This window comes from Anomaloglossus baeobatrachus, chromosome 6 (assembly GCF_048569485.1).
Source record: "Anomaloglossus baeobatrachus isolate aAnoBae1 chromosome 6, aAnoBae1.hap1, whole genome shotgun sequence".
NCBI lineage: Eukaryota > Metazoa > Chordata > Amphibia > Anura > Aromobatidae > Anomaloglossus > Anomaloglossus baeobatrachus.
Genome location: NC_134358.1, coordinates 559,313,264 through 559,335,397, shown reverse-complemented (window position 1 = coordinate 559,335,397; position 22,134 = coordinate 559,313,264). Strand labels below are relative to the sequence as shown.

Sequence of the window (22,134 nt, the reverse complement as noted above, 5' to 3'; positions counted from 1 at the left end):
AAGATTTTGTAAGACTTTTATTTTTTTTTTTGAGTACTAAAAGCTACAAAAAGTTGCCAGTTTTCTTATTACTTGACCTTGTTGTGCCCTATATCAAAAAATGCGTACTGTTGCTCTTAGAAATATTATACACTTTTATACAACACAGAGCAGTACAAAAGGCATCAAATGGAATGAAATCGCTGCAACATAATATCCAATAATAAGGAATCTATGTAACGCATCACAGGCTCTGCTGTGTGACCCCAGGCGCAGGCTTTGCTGCTTGACAACCCCCCCCTTCCCCGGCGTAGGCTCTGTTGCTTGACACCCCTCCAGCTTAGGCTGTGTTGAGTGACACGCCCGCGGACTCTGTTGCATGACACACGCCCGCGTACTCTGTTGCATGACACACACCCCCAGCGCAGGCTCTGTTGGGTGATTTTCCCCCACACCCCCGGCGGAGGCTCTGTTGCGCAACACCCCCCCCCCAGCAGATGCTCTGTTGCGCAACCCCTCCCCCTTGCCCGCGGCGGAGGCTCTGTTGGGTGATTTCCCCCCCCCCCCCATCCTGGCGGAGGCTCTGTTGCGCAACCCCCCCCCTCCCTGACGGAGGCTCTGTTGCGCAAATACATACAATACAATCATCCTTCTTATCTTGTCTATATACACAAGTGTAGAAGGCAATGGACAAATGTCAATAGAATTGTCTTTACGCTGGTTTCACATCAGCACTCGCAGATCCGGCACAGGGACAGTACATTAAAGTTCACTGGCAAGCTCCGGGCACATGTGGTCATGTGACCGAGGCTTGCTGCACTGTCTGTGAACTGTATTGTACTGTATTGCCCTTATGCCGGACCCGGCAGTGCGGCAGAATACCGCTGATGTTTGTGTCCTTAGACACCATCTCCATGAAAAGATAAGGACTGGCTTTCCCTAGAGATAAGGGAGCAAAAGGGGAGCTGCATCCAGAACCTTATCTATTAGTATTTATCTAGACCTTTTCTATTTTTTCTTTATTCATTTTATTACTTTATTTTTAATTTCTAATGATGATGAGCTGACTCTGCCATTTCTGTCTCAGCCTATACAGCAAAGCTAAAAAAGAAAAATATCATTTGACTGTGTCTTGTTTTGTAAACGCTCCATTATTGCACGAGATTGGTGTGACAGATGTATGTCTATATGTGATCTATTATACACTCCTATCTCCTGGAATAATGAAACATTTACGCGTGTGTATTTTTATCTATACCTATAGTTTTTATGCAAACCATTAGAAATGTACATATATTCTCCCTTTAATGTTCCAACCTATGTAATATGTAACTAACTACCGGTCAGCACAATGTGTTAATTTTGAACAATTCTTCTCTCCTAGTGGCTTTTCATGGTGTCCCTTTAAAGATTAAGAAAGAACCCCACAGCCCCTGCTCCGAGCTGAGCACCGCGTGCGGTCAGGAGCAGCCGTTCAAGTTCAGCTATGGAGAAAAGTGCCTGTACAATGTCAGGTAAGAACCCGGCGGGGCCAGAGGGCGGAGAATCCGAAATACAGAAATTAGTTTGTCGTGTCTGGGATCCCCATGAATGCTGAAACTTTTTGAAGAACGTTTTCAATGGTCTCTGATCTTTCCCACCATCAACTTCCTCAAATGTTGGCTCCCTGACTTTGATGCGGCCTCGCCCACCAAGCCCACATTTTTCCCTGCACTTGTCATCTGATCAGCCAACATCTGCCTTTAACAGCCGCAGGTGGATCCCTACTTCAGTCAATTCTTCCATAACATCATTGCGGGGTCCTGATGAGTTGTCATGATAGCCAGGGGTCAACCAATGACCGCTGTGTGTGTCATGACGAACTTCCTGTGAATGCCGGCTGAGACCGACATTAATAGGAACTCCTCATTTCTGCTGTACAGAGCGGTGCTGATGCTGGTACTGAGGTTTGTACTGGTACCGATGCTGGCGCTGGTGTTGAGTGAGTTGATGCACACAGCACTTCTGGGGTGGTGCTCAAGTAGGGTCCAAAACTGTCTCAAGTAGATGTAGAAACTTGGCACTCCAGATAAATGTGAATAGTGGTCTTTTATTGGGAAGAACTTGTAGGACCAGCACAAGCACAGACGTTTCGGTCAAAGACCATCAGTGTGCGTGCAGGGAGTCCTCAGAAGGTATAGCAACTTGGCAACTAGCATTGCCACATAGACAGTGGTGGACACCGCATCATACCTGACTATGCCAGATGTCAAGTTGCTATTCGTTCTGAGGACCTTCTACATGCACACTGATGAAGGTCTTTGACTGAAATGTCTGTGCTTGTGATGGTCCTACAAGTTTTTTTCAATAGAAGACCACTATTCTCATTTATCTTGAGTGTCAAGTTTCTACATCTACTTGGTGCGGGTGCCGAGGCTGTTTCGGGTGCCGAGGCTGTTTCGGGTGCCGAGGCTGTTTCGGGTGCCGAGGCTGTTTCGGGTGCCGAGGCTGTTTCGGGTGCCGAGGCTGTTTCGGGTGCCGAGGCTGTTTCGGGTGCCGAGGCTGTTTCGGGTGCCGAGGCTGTTTCGGGTGCCGAGGCTGTTTCGGGTGCCGAGGCTGTTTCGGGTTGCCGAGGCTGTTTCGGGTGCCGAGGCTGCTGCTGACACAGGTGCAGGTGCTAACTCTGGTTTAGGTGCTGAGACTGGTGCTGCTGCTGATGCCCTACTCTGTACAGTACAAGTGATAGGATGATCAGAGCTTCAAGTTCCCTAAGGGGACTAGTAAATACAATAAAAAGTGAGGGGGGGGGAAAGTTTTTTTAAAAATTTTAAATAAATAAAAAACTCAAGTTCAAATCGCCCCCTTCTTTGCCTCATTGACATTAAAACAATAATAAAATACACATATTTGGTAGCGCTGCATTTAGAAATCTCCGATCTTTCAAAGTATAAAATAAATTTATCCAATCGGTAAACAGCGTAACGGAAAAAAATTAAAAACTAGAATTACTTTTTTTTTGGCCACCACAATATTACAATAAAATGCAATAAGGTGCAATCAAAACAATCTACCCAAAAATAGGATCAATAAAAACGTCAGCTCAGGGCACAAAAAATAAGTCATCCCAAGGGCACCGATTGCAAAAAATGAAAATGTTGTAGGTTTCAGAAACCGCTACTTAAAGCAAATTTTTTTTTTTTAATTCATTTATTTTTTTTTACATTCTCTCCCCCCCCCCCAATTAAATAAAAGAAAAACTATACAGGTTTTGATATCTGTTTACTCGTGCTGACCTGGGGGTCATATTTCCAGGTCAGTTTTACCATATAGCGAACTTGGTAATAAAAAAAAAAAAAAACCCTAAAGAACAATTGTGGAATTGCATATTTTTTTTTTTGCAATTTTTCACCACACTTTTTTTTTTTTTTTTTTTGTACACTATATGGTAAAATTTAATGGTTTAATTTAAAAGTACAACTCGTCCCACAAATACAGAAGTCCTCATATGTTGACGAGAAAAATGAAAAAGTTATGGCTCTTGGAAGAAGAGGAGGAAAAACCGAAATCGAAAAATAACAAAAAAAATCACCCGGTGATGAAGGGGTTAAAAATCTTCGATGAAACCGCAGACTTCTGTATTAGATGCAAACGAAGAAGATGAATTTACAATCAACGTCTAAAAATATTAAGACACCTTTTGTAATTTACGGGTCTGTGTAGATGGCGCTGGTGTAATTTATGGGGCTGTTTTGGGGCCTCTTGGCTCTACGATCCCTTTAGATGAGAAATAATGCTTTTCAGCAGAAGTGTTTACACGCAGCTTTTTAACCTTTGCTTTTTTTTCCCCTTACTGTAATGCATTTTTGTTTAGCATAGACGAGACAGGCTTTTAAAGTGATTTACATTGCTGTGCTCGTCCGGCGGAGAGTGTATTGTGACTCGTGGGTAGGCGGCATAGGCGATCACATGATTCCCCTTCAGCTGCTATGTAAATATGTCTAATGTAGCAAGGACATCTGTTACATTATAGCCTGTAAAGGTTGCTTCATTTTCCCTTCTTACAAAATATCATCCTCCCCTTTAAAATGAAAAGTCCCTGGTAAATTTTAGTTCTTGAGTAGGACCCATCCTCTCGTTACTCAGCTGTCCAGGTGTCTTGCTAGGTACGGGGAAGTACCAAGCGACCGACGAAAGGAAATGGAAACCCTGTGACTGGGGAAGGGGGGAGATGGTGACCCCTATCCAAACCTACCCCTGGTCCCTGGCTTCCCTCACTGCCCTAGATAGATTCTGCACCTATGCGAAGAGCCAGATACCTTGCACTAGGCTGACCCTGATCTGGGCCCTTGATAGGGAATAGATGGGATGAGCTCTTCGTCAACCTTACGAGGCACTAAAGGACATACAGGGATAATAAACACGGGAAGATGGTGACCCATGCCCAAACCTACCATTGATCCCTGGGTTCCCTCACCGCCCTAGATAGGTTTCGCACCTATGCGCCGAGCAGGACACCTGGCCTTGGCTGACCTTGATCTGGACCTTAGGTAGGGAGTGGATGGGATAAGCTCTTCATTGACCCCACTAAGTGCTGAAGGACTCACTGGGATAATAAACAAGGGAAGATGGTGACCCCTGACCAAGCCTACTGCTGGTCCCTGGGGTCCCTCACCACCCTAGATATAGGTTCTGCACCTATGCGTCGAGCAGGATACCTAGCCTTGGGCTGACCTTGATCTGGGCCTTAGGTAGGGAGTGGATGGGATGAACTCTTTGTTGACCCCACTAGGTGCTAAAGGACTCAAGGGAGGATAGTGACCCCTGACTAAGCTTACTGCTGGGCTCTAGGTTTCCTCACCACCCTAGTTAGGTCCCACACTTATGTGCCGAGCAGGATACCTAGCCCTGGGCTGACCTTGATCTGGGCCCTAGGTAGGGAGCGGATGAGATGAGCTCTTTGTCAACCCCACTAGGCACTAAAGGTCACACAGGGCTAAAAAACAAAGGGAAACTACAATCAACTTATCTCCAGATGACTCTGGGAGAGAAACTACAACAACCACCAAGATTCTCTACATGTATGCAAGTCCACTTCGTCCACTGAATACTTGATAAATGTTTATGAACTATCGAGTAGTAAGGCAAAAGGGAAGTGCTGATGAAAAGCAGTTGACAGGCTGAGGCACTTGCAGGATCCTAAAGGGAAAGGGATGAAAACAAAGTAGAAATAAAAGGTCAGGGAGCAGTTTGTGCAGCCAAATGCCATGACCCTCTATAGCCGGACGCCACAAGACTGTCTGTCACTTGTGAAACACTTGTCAAGCTGTAATCTGTGGGCATGTGTTCAGTTTTCTTGCAGTGCTTCCACAGGTGAAATAAGGTATTGCATGCTTTTAGTGCAAGGGACTTTTTATCTCCGGCAAACTCACCACCCTGGTTAGTCGTTGAAAATGGACCCTAATAGGAAATTATATATTGAAAATTAAATAATTGTGGCTCTATATTTCCTTTCCAGTGCCTATGATCAGAAACCACAAGTTGGAATGAGGCCCTCGAACCCCCCAACCCCTTCAAGCACTCCAGTGTCCCCACTACATCATGCATCACCGAACACAGCACAGAATCCTAAAGCAGAACGTCTCTTTCCTACACATCTTCCACCATCCCAGCCGATCCCAGACAGCACCTACACAATGGACCACAGGTAAGCCACCGCTTGTCTCACGGAGAGCGTCGGATATACCATTTGAGAGTCTCTAAAAGTCTTTAAAAGGTGGTTTTCAGTGATGCAAAAGACTATGTGCAACTCCTTTTGCCATAGGACCCTTGGCCTGCTGCGGCTGCGCCGAGAACTTTTGGACCGCAAGGTGGCAAGAGGTCAAAGATGTCTTCAGTCCACTAGAACAGAAACTTTTGTTAATGGGTAGATGTAAAGAGGGTGGATTCATGAGACAACCCTTTTAAATATAGGGTTCCACTCAGTAATTCCAGCCAAAAAGAAAATTTAAAGCGCACCAACCACCAGGATTTTCCTATATAAACTAAAGCCAGTGATATACTGGCACTATCATGCTGATTCTATACATACCATTAGTTGCGAGATCGGATGTATACTTTCTGAAATATAGACAAGTAAAGTTTTTGAAATGCACTGTTATTTGATTGATAGGTGCAAGAGAATATCTAATGTTTGCTAGTTATTCGCGCCCCTGTCTGTCTGCCTGTCTTTCCTCCCCCTGTAATAACAGACAGGGGGAGGAAGGACAGACAGGGGCAGGAAAAAGTAGTAGCAAAACCCGACCAACCTATTAGATATTCTGTAGCACCGATCAATCAAGTGACAGTGAATTTCACAAACTTTACTTGCCTGTATTTCAGAAAGTATACATCCGATCTCACAACTAAAGGTATGTATAGAATCAGCAGGATAGTGACGCACCCCAGCGCTTTTGGGTGCTCGGTCCCGGGCTATATATTTCTGAGAGAGTTCACTGGTTGGCCGTTTCCCGGTTCCGTGACCCTGTGGGTCGCTTAAAAGAAGATTTGTACAAGGGAAAAATAAAAATAAAATGTTTTTCGTGGCGCCACTTGCGGTAAGCGGCTATATGAGGAAAGCCGCCGCTGCAAAGTCTCACTGCTGGGGCTGGTGGTATTGGGCAGCTTAGGTGTGATAGCTCTCCGCAAGTAGAGCTAGGCCCCAGAGGTGGATGATGGTGGTTGTAGTATATAGGTACAGAGGTGTAGGAAGAATTCAGACAACACGGGCTGCGGTTTAACTTGTGTTTTACTCACGGGTTTGGAGTTGCTGCAACCCGGCTGGTGCTGGTCTTTACCAATCCCATATTCTCTTTGTTCCAGTGTCGGTGAACTACTGAGTTTTACTTCCATGCACCCTGTAGTAGTTGGTGGGTCCCCATGACTTCGAGCGTGTTGGGCTCCCCTCCTGTTGTCTCCGTCCTGGCCCATACGGCAGGCAGCTTGAACCTCTCTTGGGTCGGACCTCTGTCCCTATTCCAAGTTTCCCTCTCTGCTGCTGTGCCCCGGACACTGTCAGTAAGGTCCTTGATGGTCCCCTCACCGGGCAAATTATCAGGTGAGCCTGAAGCGTCTTCCTGAACTAGGGCTCTGTATTCCGTCGGTGCTCGGTTCAGTGAGTACTTGCTCCGTACTCTCCCTGGCAACCATACTCTCTTTTGCTCAGTAGTCGCTGCACACTTCCTATCAGCACGTTAACTTCTGACTGACTCTGTCTGACTCTTCACTATCTATCTGACAAGATGTCCATCCACTTTACTGACTAGCCCCTCCTCCTCCCAGGTTTCTGACTAGTGGATTGGATGAAGACCGACCAATAGGTGGCCATCCATCAGGTCCATTTCTAGTTTGTCACCCAGTCTGGGGAAAAGGGCATGGATTTGTGTATGTGTTGTGGTGTTTTCCGGCACTGGTCTTCCAGGCTTAGATGTAGTACCCTGTGGCACCTGACACTCAGGGGTGCCACAATAGCATTAGTATAGCACTGGCTTTAGTTTCTATAGGAAAATCCTGGTGGTTGGTCCTCTTTTTAAGCAACAAAGATGGTGACTTAAAGGGGTTTTCTTACTGGGGTAATTTTACGTGGTGGGGAGGGGTTAAGAAGAACATATTAAAATACAAGACTAGGGAAGAAAATTGAGGTTTTGTAAATCAACTTTTGGAATCCAAAAATATAAGCAGAGTGCACTGTGTCCCCAAGCGAAATGCTGCAATCTGCTCAAGGGCCTGGCAGCAAGTGTGTAATTTCTCTACAGCACCACCACGGGTGAAATGAGGTATTACATGTAGTCCATTGAAATTAATCTTTCCGAGTATTGCTGGGTCCTCCAGGGAGAGAGACTCTTTGTAGCCACCTTTATTGGTGCCGGTCCTGATCAATGGAATAAAGTTTTCCAGAGTCCTGTTGGTGGGCTGGAGAGATGCCCCTTTTTTATGTATATTCTTGAACGGAGGCTTTTCCCAGTAAAGTAAACTGAGCTCTCTGTATATTCGGCCGGGCTCTCATTGGTGTTTCCTTATCCCTATACTCTTACACTGGCATGGAAATTCGACATTTTTTTTGTATATACGTTTTGAATTGCAAATCTGTCTAGCGCGGAGTAAAATGCAACTCTGCCGCTCACTAATGGTTTTGAATCACCTTGGCTGGACGCGGCTCATGTCGGTGTCAAGCCCATAGCAAAAAATAACATGGCTTTGGTCTCCTGATTTGTTTCAGCCTCTTAGGCTATGTGCACACGGTGCGTTTTTCTCGGCGTTTTTGCGCGTTTTTCGGGTGCGTTTTTGGCCTCAAAACTGCATGACTTTGCTTCCCCAGCAAAGTCTATGAGTTTTCATTTTTGCTGTCCCCACACAGCGTTTTTTTTCAGCTGCGTTTTTGTGGTGACCACAAAAACGCAGCATGTCAATTATTCCCGCGTTTTTCACTGCGCTTTTCATCCATTGAGTTCAATGGGATGTTGAAAGACGCAATGAGAAACGCAAATAGCTGCGTTTTGGTGCGTTTCTAAGACCAAAAACGCAGCTATAAGCGCAGGAGGTGGGTAGTAAAGTGACGTGTACAGGAAGAGGATTCCTTCTGTCAGTATAGACAGAAGCGTGAATCCTCCCGGTACCGTCACCGCCGCGTCCACCTCCCGTCCTGTGCATGTCTGCTGCCGTGCGGCGCCATGTACAGGCAGGAGGTGGAAGCGGCTGCGAAAACAAAAGTTAACAGTAGAATAAAAAAAAAAAAAGTTATACTCACCTGTCTGCAGCCTCGCGGTGCCATGCCCGCTCCCAGCTCCTGTCACGGTATCGCCGCTCCCGCTCCGGCTGTGTGCAGTCTCCCCGGGGCAGGACCTTGCTTGCAGGACCTGGCGATGGATCACCTGATGCAGTCACCTGACGCATCAGCTGATCGAGTCTCGGGCTGACGCGGGCGCCCGGCCGGTATCAGCGGATGCGTCAGGAGACTTCATCCCTGATTACCGGCAGCTGCTGCAGCGATCGGACAGGATCAGACTCCCGCCCCATCGCTCCGGGAGCTGCCGGTAATTCAGCACATAAGTGAGTATATTTTTATTTTTTTTTTCTACTGATGCATCTGCTGATTGTATAACCGGCTTTTATACAATCAGCTGATGTGTGATGGGATTCACATCCTTTAACCTGACAGATCATCTGATCGGTATGCTTTCCAGCAAACCGATCAGATGATATTGGATCCTGATTGGACGGCGCGGGACCCTGACCCAGGATTACTGCGGAGGGGGGTTTATTTCAATAAAGATGGAGTCACTAATTGAGTTGTGTTTTATTTCTAATAAAAATATTTTTCTGTGTGTTGTGTTTTTTTTTAATCTTTACTAGAAATTCATGGTGGCCATGTCTAATATTGGCGTGACACCATGAATTTCGGGCTTAGGGCTAGCTGATAATATACAGCTAGCCCTAACTCCATTATTACCTGGCTAGCCACCCGGCATCAGGGCAGCCGGAAGAGTTGGATACAGCGCCAGAAGATGGCGCTTCTATGAAAGCGCCATTTTCTGGGGTGGCTGCGGGACTGAAATTCACAGCGGGGGTGCCCAGAAAGCATGGGCACCCTGCACTGTGGATTCCAATCCCCAGCTGCCTAGTTGTACCCGGCTGGACTAAAAAATGGGGCGAAGCTCACGTCATTTTTTTTTTAAATTATTTCATGAAATTCATGAAATAATTTAAAAAAAAAGGGCTTCCCTATATTTTTGGTTCCCAGCCGGGTACAAATAGGCAGCTGGGGGTTGGGGGCAGCCCGTACCTGCCTGCTGTACCCGGCTAGCATACAAAAATATGGCGAAGCCCACGTCATTTTTTTTTTTGGGGGGGCAAAGAAATCCTGCATACAGTCCTGGAAGGAGGATGCTGAGCCTTGCAGTTCGACAGCTGCTGTCTGCTCTCCTGCATACACTATTGGATCGAGGATGCTGAGCCTTGTAGTTCTGCAGCTGTCTGCTCTTCTGCATACACTAGTGGAGAATGAAGAACACATTGAAGAAGGAAATGACATCAGACCTTTTTTTTTTTTGTTCACTGATAAAAAACGCATAAGGACGCAGTGAGCAAAAACGCAGCAAAACGCAGCAAAAAAACGCACCAAATCGCGGCAAAACGCGTGCGTTTTTTGCCGCGTTTTTTCGACGCAGGTGCGTTTTTGTGCGTTTTTAGCGGCCAAAAACGCACAAAAACGCAGCGTCAAAAAACCGCAGCGTGTGCACATAGCCTTACTCTCCTCCATAAATCCACCTTCCCGTCTGTGACCTTCAATTGATAGCGCTGAGGAATCACTTGGATTATCTCCTTTTAAAATACAATCACACAATTAACCTTTGACTGCCGAGCCTCTATAGTTTCTTTCTTTCCTTTTGCAAAAAAAAAAAAGAGAGGATTTATTTGATAATATGTAATAAAAATCTTGGCTTCAGAATTTAAGGAGTGTCTCCGGAGCTGGCAATAGCGGAGCCAAAAATATGCGCTAATTGCTTTTTATGTGTTCCAATGATTATTTTACAGGTGTAACTTTTTTTTTCGTTAACGTATCTTCAAATTTAGTGACTTTTTTTTTTTATTTTTTTTTAGTTTTTGTTTCAGACTGAGTAGGGTAATATGATACGCACACAAAAGGACATGTAGAAGGGAGGAAAACGTACGCCAGGAGAACCAAACCTTAAAAATAAAATTCTTCGGATCCTTTTCCTTTACCCTTGTTGCCCTTCAGGACCCGTATAGATAATCTAAACCTTTTTTTGGCTGACCAAGATGCACAGACGGAAGCTATGCTTCCATATTTCAGATTTTTTTGGATGGCGAATACCAAGCCATGCTCTAAAGATTGGCCAACGTCCATCTTCTCCGATCTCCACCCCCACCATTTATGGGTCAAGGAGACAAACCAATTCCTTTCTTGACTGAACAATGGGTTTGGATTTGTTAAAACCCACCCTGCGTGCTCCTCCGTTTCTCGATTTTTCCACTGAGTGACAGACTGAGGCCCCCATAGACTGTTTTTAACCCATTTTCTAGCAGAATGAAGCCCTCATACACATTAGATAGCTGTCTGTCGAACGATGCCCTCTGGTTGGGTTCAGTAATAACATCAACTGATTGACTCTTATCTCCTGCCGACATGATCAGGAGGCCCTCCCATACAAGAAAGACTATTGGTGGGTTTGGCCAACTTTAGTCTAATGGGGACCTGAAGGGATCATAAAGTGATATCTTGATTTGGAAGCCTTTTCCTTCCACTTATGCCTAAAGCATGCCGTTCTAGGTGCTCTTTTGCTGGACATTTTAAGCCCTACCCCTGGGGTGCCCAACCTGTGGCTTAGGAGCCACATGTAGTTCGCAGCTGTCAGCCAGGTTGGTATATTAACTCCAGGTCTAGCAAACCGCTATGAAGAAAAGGTCTCCAGATGGTGACTTTTGTGAATACAACCACACAGATGATCAGATCTGAATGGGGGAGTAGATTAGGAACCCCTGGAAATTGGTATACTGCCTCAGTGTGATTTCTTTGAAAAAGCTTTGCTTGTTGTTATATTGATAATGGGGGGCTTTGGGTGGCATTACTGTGAGGGGGTGAAAGCTGGATGTGGCTCATGACCTTCTGTCGGAGACCTGAATGTGGCTCACGACCCTCTCTCAGAGCTGGATGTGGCTCACGACCCTCTCTCAGAGCTGGATGTGGCTCACGACCCTCTCAGAGCTGGATGTGGCTCACGACCCTCTCAGAGCTGGATGTGGCTCGCGACGCTCTCTCGGAGCTGAATGTGACTCGCGACGCTCTCTCGGAGCTGAATGTGGCTCGCGATGCTCTCTCGGAGCTGAATGTGGCTTGCGACGCTCTCTCGGAGCTGAATGTGGCTTGCGACGCTCTCTCGGAGCTGAATGTGGCTCGCGACGCTCTCTCGGAGCTGAATGTGGCTCGCGACGCTCTCTCGGAGCTGAATGTGGCTCGCGACGCTCTCTCGGAGCTGAATGTGGCTCGCGACGCTCTCTCGGAGCTGAATGTGGCTTGCGACGCTCTCTCGGAGCTGAATGTGGCTCGCGACGCTCTCTCGGAGCTGAATGTGGCTCGCGACGCTCTCTCGGAGCTGAATGTGGCTTGCGACGCTCTCTCGGAGCTGAATGTGGCTCGCGACGCTCTCTCAGAGCTGAATGTGGCTCGCGACGCTCTCTCGGAGCTGAATGTGGCTCGCGACGCTCTCTCGGAGCTGAATGTGGCTCGCGACGCTCTCTCGGAGCTGAATGTGGCTCGCGACGCTCTCTCGGAGCTGAATGTGGCTCGCGACGCTCTCTCGGAGCTGAATGTGGCTCGCGACGCTCTCTCGGAGCTGAATGTGGCTCGCGACGCTCTCTCGGAGCTGAATGTGGCTCCGCGACGCTCTCTCGGAGCTGAATGTGGCTCCGCGACGCTCTCTCGGAGCTGAATGTGGCTCCGCGACGCTCTCTCGGAGCTGAATGTGGCTCCGCGACGCTCTCTCGGAGCTGAATGTGGCTCTGAAGATAAAAATGATTAAGGACAACTACCCTACACTATTGGCATAGGAACATTCTCCAAACCTTGTACTAAAGGCCACGTCTCACTAAGCAACATCGCTAGCAACATCGCTGCTGAGGCACGACTTTTGTGACGCAGCAGCGATGTTGCTAGTGATGTCGCTGTGTGTGACATCCAGCAACAACCTGGCCCCTGCTGTGAGGTCGCTGGTTGTTGCTGAATGTCCTGGACCATTTTTTAGTTGTTGCTCTCTCGCTGTGAAGCACACATCGCTGTGTGTGACAGCGAGAGAGCAACAACTGAATGTGCAGGCAGCAGGGAGCCGGCTTCTACGGACGCTGGTAACCACGGTAAACATCGGGTAACCAAGAAGCCCTTACCTTGGTTACCCCAAATATTTTACCTTCGTTACCAGCGTCCGCTGCTCTCACGTTGTCAGTGCCGTCTCCCTGCTCTCTGCACACGTAGCCGGAGTACACATCTGGTAATTAACCCGATGTGTACTGTGGCTAGGAGTGCAGGGAACAGGGAGCCGGCACTGGCAGCGTGAGAGCGGCAGACGCTGGTAACGAAGGTAAATATCGGGTATCCAAGTTAAGGGCTTCTTGGTTACCTGATGTTTACCGTGGTTACCAGCGTCCGCAGAAGCCGGCTCCCTGCTGCCTGCACACGTAGCAGAGTACACATCGGGTAATTAACCCGATTTTACTGTGGCTAGGTGTGCAGAGAGCCAGCGCTAAGCGGTGTGCGCTGGTAACCAAGGTAAATATCGGGTTGGTTACCTGATATTTACCTTAATTACCAAGTGCAGCATCTTCCACGCGTCGCTGCTGGCTGGGGGCTGGTCACTGGTTGCTGGTGAGATCTGCCTGTGTGACAATAAATATTTGAGCTTAATCTACACCTCTCAACCTTCCACATGAAGCTGATTGAACTCTTGCATTCTGTGCATTAATGAGACTGAAAAGCCCAAAAATTAGTAAACTGTTTCTAAGCTTTAATTTTTGTATTTATTAATAATGAGCTTGTACTGTTTTTTTTCAAACCAGATTTCGTCGGCAGCTCTCAGAACCGTGCAATTCTTTTCCACCGCTTCCTGCATTGCCAAGGGAAGGCCGACCTGTCTACCAACGACAAATGTCCGAGCCGAGCATCCAGTTTCCTCCTCAAGGATTTAAGCAAGAATATCATGATCCAGTGTACGAACACAGCACTATGGTGGGCAATGCCCCCAGCCAGAACTTCCCTCCACCTCTTATGATCAAGCAGGAACCTAGAGATTTTGCTTATGACTCAGGTAAGTATCAATGTTGCTTACTGTCCACTTTTGTTGAAATTCTTAGTTTTGTTAATGCTTCTGAACTTGGGTTACCCTGTGGTCGGCCAGTCTTATCCCTACATGCACCTTCTGATTAAATTTGCCAAAAATACAGTTGGATAGACCTTACTTATGACACATGGACAAGCGTGAGCGAAGGAAGGGACCTTTCCAAGAGAAGATGACGTGTTTCATTGTAGCTGGGGATGGAGGAGTTGTGTTTAATGAAAATGCATCTCGCCAAACTATAGTACCATACCAATTAAATCTGCTGAGTTACTTGTCAGGCCATTGAGAAAAGCTTGGAGGGCTTTACCGTAGATTTCACACATCAACCTTGACAAAAAATTGTCTCCAGTTACGTGTGTGACCAAATCTCCCACCAAAAGTTTGAAAATGAGCATGGGTATCTAGAAGCCTTGGTATCTGGATGCCTATGTAACCAAAACATGCCTGAAGCCTCTCCTACAAATCTCATTTGAAGGATTTATTCAGGTTCCATACAGTTGACTAGATGACCTGGCTACCGGTCTTCCTGAGCTACCATCACGTTGACCAATGTCAACACAGACTGAAAAGGCCCCCTGTACAAGAACAATATATGGACCCTTTGCAGCCCAAGAGTTCATCATTCCACCTGCTTTGGAAATTGTAAGGGGCCTCCTAAACTCTTGAGCACCTGTGCGGTTCTGTTTATGCTGTATGTGGGAGGAGAGACGAACTGCCCAATTATTCACTTCCAATGGGGTTTGGGCTGTGGGTTCAGGTCAAGTCTGGGTCCTGAACTGAACTTTGTCTAAAGTCCCGCTGAATCCACCGAACTCTAATTTCTCATCTTTAGTTGGTTGCTACATGAGGCCCCCAACACGTCACTGATGTGCATTGTGCCCCATATGATGGTGTGAATTAAAGACCCAGTGGAAAGTAACCGGAGGCCGGGAATAAAGATAGAAGATGGTAGAACCAGATGGGGGCAAGAAGTGGTGGCAGGACAGGGACGAGGAGAATCCAGAAGGGATGAATAATAGTATTATTAGTAGTATATGCATGTGTATAATATATACAGAATGTGAGATATAGATAGATAGATAGAGATATATAATGTGTGTTTGAGATGTATATGTTATATATACATACATATACATATACACACACATATATATATATATATATATATATATATATATATATATATATCTCAAACACACACATTGTATGTATGTATGTATGTATGTATGTGTGTGTGTGTGTGTGTGTGTATGTATATGTGTATATATATATATATATATATATATATATATTATATATAATATAATTTTTTTTTTTTTTTTATAATTCCGCTTACTGTCACACTATCATTCAGAAAAATAGAATCTGACTTTTATTTTGCAGAATTTGGATTTTTGGAAATCTGAATACTTTTGCAAAATCAATTTTGATTAATTTGGAATTGATTGTTCATCGTTCTTGTAGTAGAGATGAGCAAAGGTTATGAACAAAATTATTTAAAAAAACAAAACCCACCCCCTCCCCCCACCTAAAATAAAAAAAAAATCCTGATCTAGTTGTTCAGGTTTTGGCATAATTGCGTGCAGCGCGAATAAACCCCCGTATCGCTGAGATCAGGAGTTACAGTAAGTGCTAGTGTCTGGTGATTTGATTTGAGGATTGCGCAGTCTGGATTTCCTCTCTGTGCATTAGGAGGGGTCACGGGAACGCAGGCCGCCTTTTAAAATCCATAATTGACGTTCTGGAGATGGTCTTTAAACCAATCACATAGGTTTTAGCCGTGACTGATTGATCTCTGGGGGCTGCCTTTTTGTAAGCGCTGCTTTACATGAATGGTCTTTGTGGAGCTCAGAGCTTCATTCATAAAGTCGAGGACGAGATCGGTTGGGGGAAGAAAAAAATCTCGGAGCGGTTCAATAATCTTGAGCTGGAAGGTTTAAAGTTCCATCAGCTGTTCTGCTGCCAGATAACTTCCAGCAATGATTAATGCTCGCCGGCCGTGCCAGTGTGTTATATGACTCCACTTTATGGGCTCCGTGTGGACCGGATATCCACAGATGTGCAGAGCCGGGTCCTCAACTGTGAAAGATTAAAAAAGAAATACTCTGTTGTGAATTCCATTCAACTTTTTTTTTTTTTTTTTTTTCCCTGTACTGTGGGAATCCTAGCCAAGGCTGGGTTAGTGTTGTGTGCGCACATGTAGAAAACTCTGTGACTGGCCCCATTCATGTAGAAACCGCTCAATTTCTGCTAAAAATAAATAAATAAATCTACAAAAATCTTCTTGCTTGGGAAGATAGACGTCCTCAAGTATATCAAGGGATGTTTGTAAACTATGGTTTGTTTTTTTACATGTACAGAAATGAGAACTTATTTTTATCTTTACCCTGCTGCTCCCACGTCCCAGGGTGGTCTCTGTCCTTCCTGCTCTCTCACAGACAGACATGTGATCACCACTATAGACAGTGATTGGCTGCAGAGGTCACATGTTCTAGAGCACAGGAAGTACATAGATCAGCATAGGATTTGGGAACTGAATGCTCTTGGCGGGGATCGATAATGGAAGTGTTTGCTTAATTATTTATATAATATTCATTATTATTATTATTATTATTAATATATATATAATTATTATTAAAATATGCATATATTATTATTATTAATAATAATAATAATAATAATAATAATAATAACATATATTATTAATATATATATACAATTATTATTAAAATATATATAATTATTAAAATATATTATTATTAAAAAATATATATATATATAATTAAAATATATATTATTAAAATATATTAAAATATATATTATTAAAATATATAATTAGTAGTAGCAGTATTAAAATATATATTAGTATTTAAAATATAATTATTATTAATAATATATGTTGTAGTAGTAGTAGTAGTAGTAGTAGTAGTAGTAGTAGTAGTATTTAAAATATATATTATCATTATTAGTATGTAAAATATATATTAATAAATATATAATTAGTATTATTATTATTAATCTTTATAATTGAAATGTATATTATTAATTACATATTATTATTATTATTATTATTAATAAAATATAATTAATTATTATTATTATAATATTTATTATTAATCAGTGGGAACAGAAAGTATTCAGACCCCTTTACATTTTTCACTCTGTTTCATTGCATAATAAAGTTAAACTCCGGCACACATTGGGAAAAAAAGAGAAAAATTGGAGTAATCTTTTTCGTAATGCTTTTTATTTGTTGAATGAAGAAAGTTTTAATGGAGGAACACGCATGTCCAACTAGTAAAACGTTTTTTTTTTTTACGCTGCGTTTTTGTGCGTTTTTGGCCGCTAAAAACGCACAAACGCATAAAAACGCATCCGCGGAAAAAATGCGCAAAAAACGCACCAGCCACATTTTGGTGCGTTTTCTACTGCGTTTTTGCTGCGTTTTTCTGCATTTTTCGAATGTATTACATGGGGGGGGGAAACGCAGAAAAACGCAGGAAAGAATTGACATGACAATATATATATATATATATAAATTTTTTTTTTTTTTTTTGTAAAGCTCAAAACGCAGCTTAAAAAAAAAAAGTTGTGTGCGGACAGCAAAAATGAAAATTCATAGACTTTGCTGGGGAAGCAAAGTCATGCAGTTATGAGCCCAAAAACGCACAAAAACCTCCGAGCACCTATATTATATACCTAGTGAGCCAGACATATTCTATATCTTTGTTTCATTGCAGACATTTGGTAAATTCAAAATATTTGTTTTTTCCTCATTAATGTGCACTCTGCCCCCATCCTCCATCTTAATAGAAAAAAACAGAAATGTAGACATTTTTTGCAAATTTATTAAACAAAAAAACCTGAAATATCACATGGTCATAAGTATTCAACCCCTTTGCTCAGACACTCATATGTAAGTCCCATCCTGTCCATTTCCTTGGGATCCTCCTTGAGATGGTTCTGCTCCTTCATTGGAGTGCAGCTGTGTGTAATTACACTGATAGGACGTGATTTGGAAAGGCGCACACCTGTCTATATAAGACCTTAGCTCACACTGCATGTCACACCAAATGAGAATCATGAGGTCAAAGGAACTGGCCAAGGAGCTCAGAGACAGAATTGTGGCAAGGCACAGATCTGGCCAAGGTTACAAAAGAACTTCTGCAGTACTCAAAGCTCCTAAGAGCACAGTGGTGTACTCAGGGGTGTACTCACTTTTGTTGCCAGAGTTTTAGACATTAATGGCTGTGTGTTGAGTTATTTAGAGGACACCAAATTTACACTGTTATACAATATTTATTTTTTAGTTAATTTATCAGTCACAAGTGTTTCTGATTCGGGTTCCAAATCCCGTTCCCCATTTCACAAAACTATTTAAAGGTGTATGATTATGTACTGCCCCTGTGTTGGTTGGGCTGCTCGGATCCAGGATCGTAGCTCTAGGGGGTCCGGACCCGGATTGATGGGCACTTTGATCCGTGAAAGGGGGTATTTACAGGGGAGAAGTTCGTGACGCCACCTGTGGGTTGTGGTAATGGGAGCACCGCTGCTGCTGATGGGAGTACCGGGATAGATGGAGTTAAGCAGCCTGATGTTAGTCCCTCCACAGGTAGGGAAGGCCCCGGGCTCAGGGTGTTGGTAGTTATTTGGGAGAGCAGGGTGCAGGGTACAAGGGTACTCACTGTGGGTAGTCGTGGTGCTGTATGAGGTTTATAAAGGAGACACACACGCTGTAGGTAAACCAAAGTCTGTGGGACACTGCCACTGCGGGAAGCCCGTCCAAGTACCCGGTCCCACCGGTGTCACATAGTAATCCGGAGCCTGCCTCCATGCACAGTTTTGAGTCTGTGTGGGTCCCTGTAGCTTGAAGCTGTAATATCCCATTCTTCAGCTTTTTAAGTGAAGACTTGCTCCAAAGGGCTGGCACTTGGGACTTCAGTGGGTTGCTTTTTCTGGAAAATCCTGTCCCCTGCGTTGTGCTGATGCCCCCAATCTTTGAGCTCTCTGGGAAGGTCCCTGAAGGTCTCCTTCCTCTGCAGGTTAATTGTCTGGACGTTGAATCAGCTCCTGATCTAGGGTCCTGTACCCCGTCGTGCTCGGTACCAGTCAGTTCTTTTGGGCTTGTTGGTGCTGACAGTCCTTTAAGACTGTCTGTCACACCCTTTTCCAATGTCAATGCTTCTGGTCCCCGACTCCTCTGGTCCCGGACCACTCTCTGCAATCCAACCTGGGTCTTTCCATCTCCCCGGGAGCTAACACTCCAGCTCCTCTCACTTTGAGGGCTCTCTCTAGACTGACTACTTCCCTCCCACCAGTCTGCCTGACCCCTAGGTGGGTGGCCCTTTTCCAGCTAGACCAACCCACTGGTGTGTCTGACAGATCATGATGTGAGGTGTTGATTGGGATTTGTGGTGCTGATTGAAGTGACACCGGTTTCTGGGAACTTGGAACCATGTGGGGGTAGATCCTGTACCCTGGGTAAAAGGATGCAGTTCCCTGTAGCACCCTGATGTCTTCAGAGGCGATACAATTACGTTTTGGCCACTGGCAAAGTTTGGCAAAGTTTAAGAATATGGATGGATATACTATCTGCTATTATGTCTGTCTTCAGTTAGCTCCCCCTAGTGGTCATTACAGGCAGGTAGAGTTTTATCTTATTACTTTATGGCTATAATGGGGATTTTTGCTTGGTATTCATTGAATACACAACTAATATATTTATGTCGTACAGTTATTTAATGACCGACTTCCAATATTCTGTTTACGGTTCCGCTTTTTCCGATGCTTTCCTGCAGGAGGCGCTTTCTCCAGTGCTCGGTCATCAGGTTTTGCATTTTTTTCTAGGAGAAAATGTTTTATTTATTATTTATATATTTTTTTTTTTTTTTTATCTTGGTCAATAAGTTTAGACAAAGATCCAACACCGTCTAGAATTATTTTTCCCTTTTTACCCTTCTGCCTTCGTTGCTGTTTTGCACATTTTATTGGCTGCCGTCGATCGTGTCCTTGTGTAAATACTTCTTGCATGGAAACGCTCTTCGCAAAAGTGCGCATAATTTGACCTTAACGTTATGAAGCACGGGCTTGTTTTTATTTTTGTAACTTTATGTACTCGCTTTCATTTTGCCTTAATTAGTTTCTTGGCAGTCTCTTCCAGCGACGCTCTTTCATTCTCAAGTACCTCATAATAATTGTTTTTATTCAATATCTTTAAAAAGATGCAAACACGAAACAAGAAAAGTTTAATTGTATTTTTATTACGTCATTTTTGTTTGTTTTTAGGCTTATTTTGCTGCATTTTTTTTATTTTAATTTTTTTTTTTTTTTGTTTTGATTTATGTTTTCTTATCTTATAGAATAAATCATAAATATCATGATCTTTAATAAAAAAAATAAAAATGGTAATCTTGCAATTTTTAAACTGACCACTAGGGATAATTTTTTACATAGTTACTTAGGTTGAAAAAAGACCTAGGTCCATCTAGTTCAACCTTCCTCCACCAGTTCTACATTTAGTCACTAAGTCATTTATAACCAACAATGTTTTGTGTACTGAGGAAATCATCCAGCCCTGATATAAAAGCTGTTATAATATCTGCCATTACTACCTCTTGTGGTCGCATTCCACAGTCTGACTGCTCTAACTGTAAAGAACCCTTTCCTATTAAGGTGTTGGAATCGCTTTTCTTCCACTCGCAGTGAGTGCCTCCTGGTCCTTAGTACTGTCTTTGGAAGAAATAAGTCATGTGCCAGTCCTTTATATTGACCACACATGTATTTATACATATAAATGAGATCTCCTCTGAGACGTCTTTTTTCTAAGCTAAACATATCTAACTTTTTCAACCTGTCATCATACGGGCGGCCTCCATTACTCATCATACGGGCGGCCTCCATTCCTCACCATACGGGCGGCCTCCATTCCTTGTAATAGTCTAGTTGCCCGCCTTTGAACTGACTCTAACTTCTGAATGTCCTTTTTAAAATGTGGAGCCCAAAACTGGTTCCCATATTCCAGATGTGGCCTTACAAGTGATTTATAGAGGGGTAACAATATGTTGGGATCACGGGATCTAATCTCTCTTTTTATACACCCTAGAATCTTGTTTGCTTTAGCAGCTGCTGCCTGACATTGAGTGCTGCTGCTCAGCTTATTTGTAATGAGAATACCAAAGTCCTTCTCCTGTTCTGTAGTCCCGAGTTTACTTCCATTTAATGTATACGCAGCTATAGGATTACTCCGTCCTAGGTGCATTACTTTACATTTATCAACATTAAATCTCATTTGCCAAGTATCTGCCCATTCTGACATCTTATCCAGATCTTTTTTTAATATTGTCTTATCCAGGTCAGTTTTTAATATCCTACATAGTTTGGTGTCATCGGCAAAGACTGACACTGTACTATCAATCCCATCCACAAGGTCATTAATAAAGAGATTAAAAAGAATCGGTCCAAGCACAGATCCCTGCGGCGCCCACTGATCCCAGTACAGATCCCTGCGGCACCCCACTGCTGACTATAGCCCATTTAGAGAATATACCCTTTATGACTACTCTTTGTTTCCTATCTTTTAGCCAATTCCTTACCCAGTTGCATATTGTCTCCCCTAGTCCTTGCTTCTGGAGCTTTAGTATAAGGCTATTATGTGGTACAGTATCAAATGCCTTTGCAAAGTCCAAATAAATCACATCAGCTGCATTACCAATATCCAGGTCTGCACTTACCCCCTCATAGAACCCCAACAGGTTGGTTAGACACGACTTATCTTTCATGAATCCATGCTGTTTGTCAGTTATCATATTATTTTCTGCAATATATTTTTGCATGTCATCCCTTAAAATGCCCTCAAAAACTTTGCATACTACTGATGTCAGGCTTACTGGACGGTAGTTGCCTGGATCTACCCTCTTACCTTTCTTAAATATCGGTACCACATCAGCAATCCTCCAATCCTGAGGCACCAACCCTGTTACAAGTGAGTCTAAAAAGATGAGATACAGCGGTCTGTCGATTACGGAGCTCAATTCCCTCAATATTCGTGGATGAATGCCATCTGGCCCTGGGGATTTGTCAATGTTTAATTTACTCAGACGTAGGCGTACTTCATCTTGTGTTAAATTAATTATATCGGGTGGTGAACTTTGATTTTTCACTTGTTGAATGATCCCTGGTACAGTCAGTTCCTTGGTGAATACAGATGAGAAATGCCTATTTAATATCTCAGTCTTTTGTTTGTCCTCTATAACTAACTTGTTATTATATTTTAAGGGGCCGATACTATCCTTTG

At 43.9% G+C, this 22,134-nt stretch overlaps 1 protein-coding gene across 3 annotated transcripts in view; it reads left to right on the top strand.

The window, feature by feature from the left end:
- The window catches only part of ETV1 (ETS variant transcription factor 1), a 90,956-nt gene that overhangs the window by 48,195 nt on the left and 20,627 nt on the right, over positions 1 to 22,134 (top strand). For all 3 annotated transcript variants that reach the window (XM_075315719.1, XM_075315720.1, XM_075315721.1), the window contains 3 exons: positions 1,364 to 1,493; positions 5,474 to 5,662; positions 13,564 to 13,811. In XM_075315719.1, the coding sequence (XP_075171834.1) occupies positions 1,364 to 1,493; positions 5,474 to 5,662; positions 13,564 to 13,811 (567 nt within the window). The remainder of the gene's footprint in view (positions 1 to 1,363; positions 1,494 to 5,473; positions 5,663 to 13,563; positions 13,812 to 22,134) is intronic.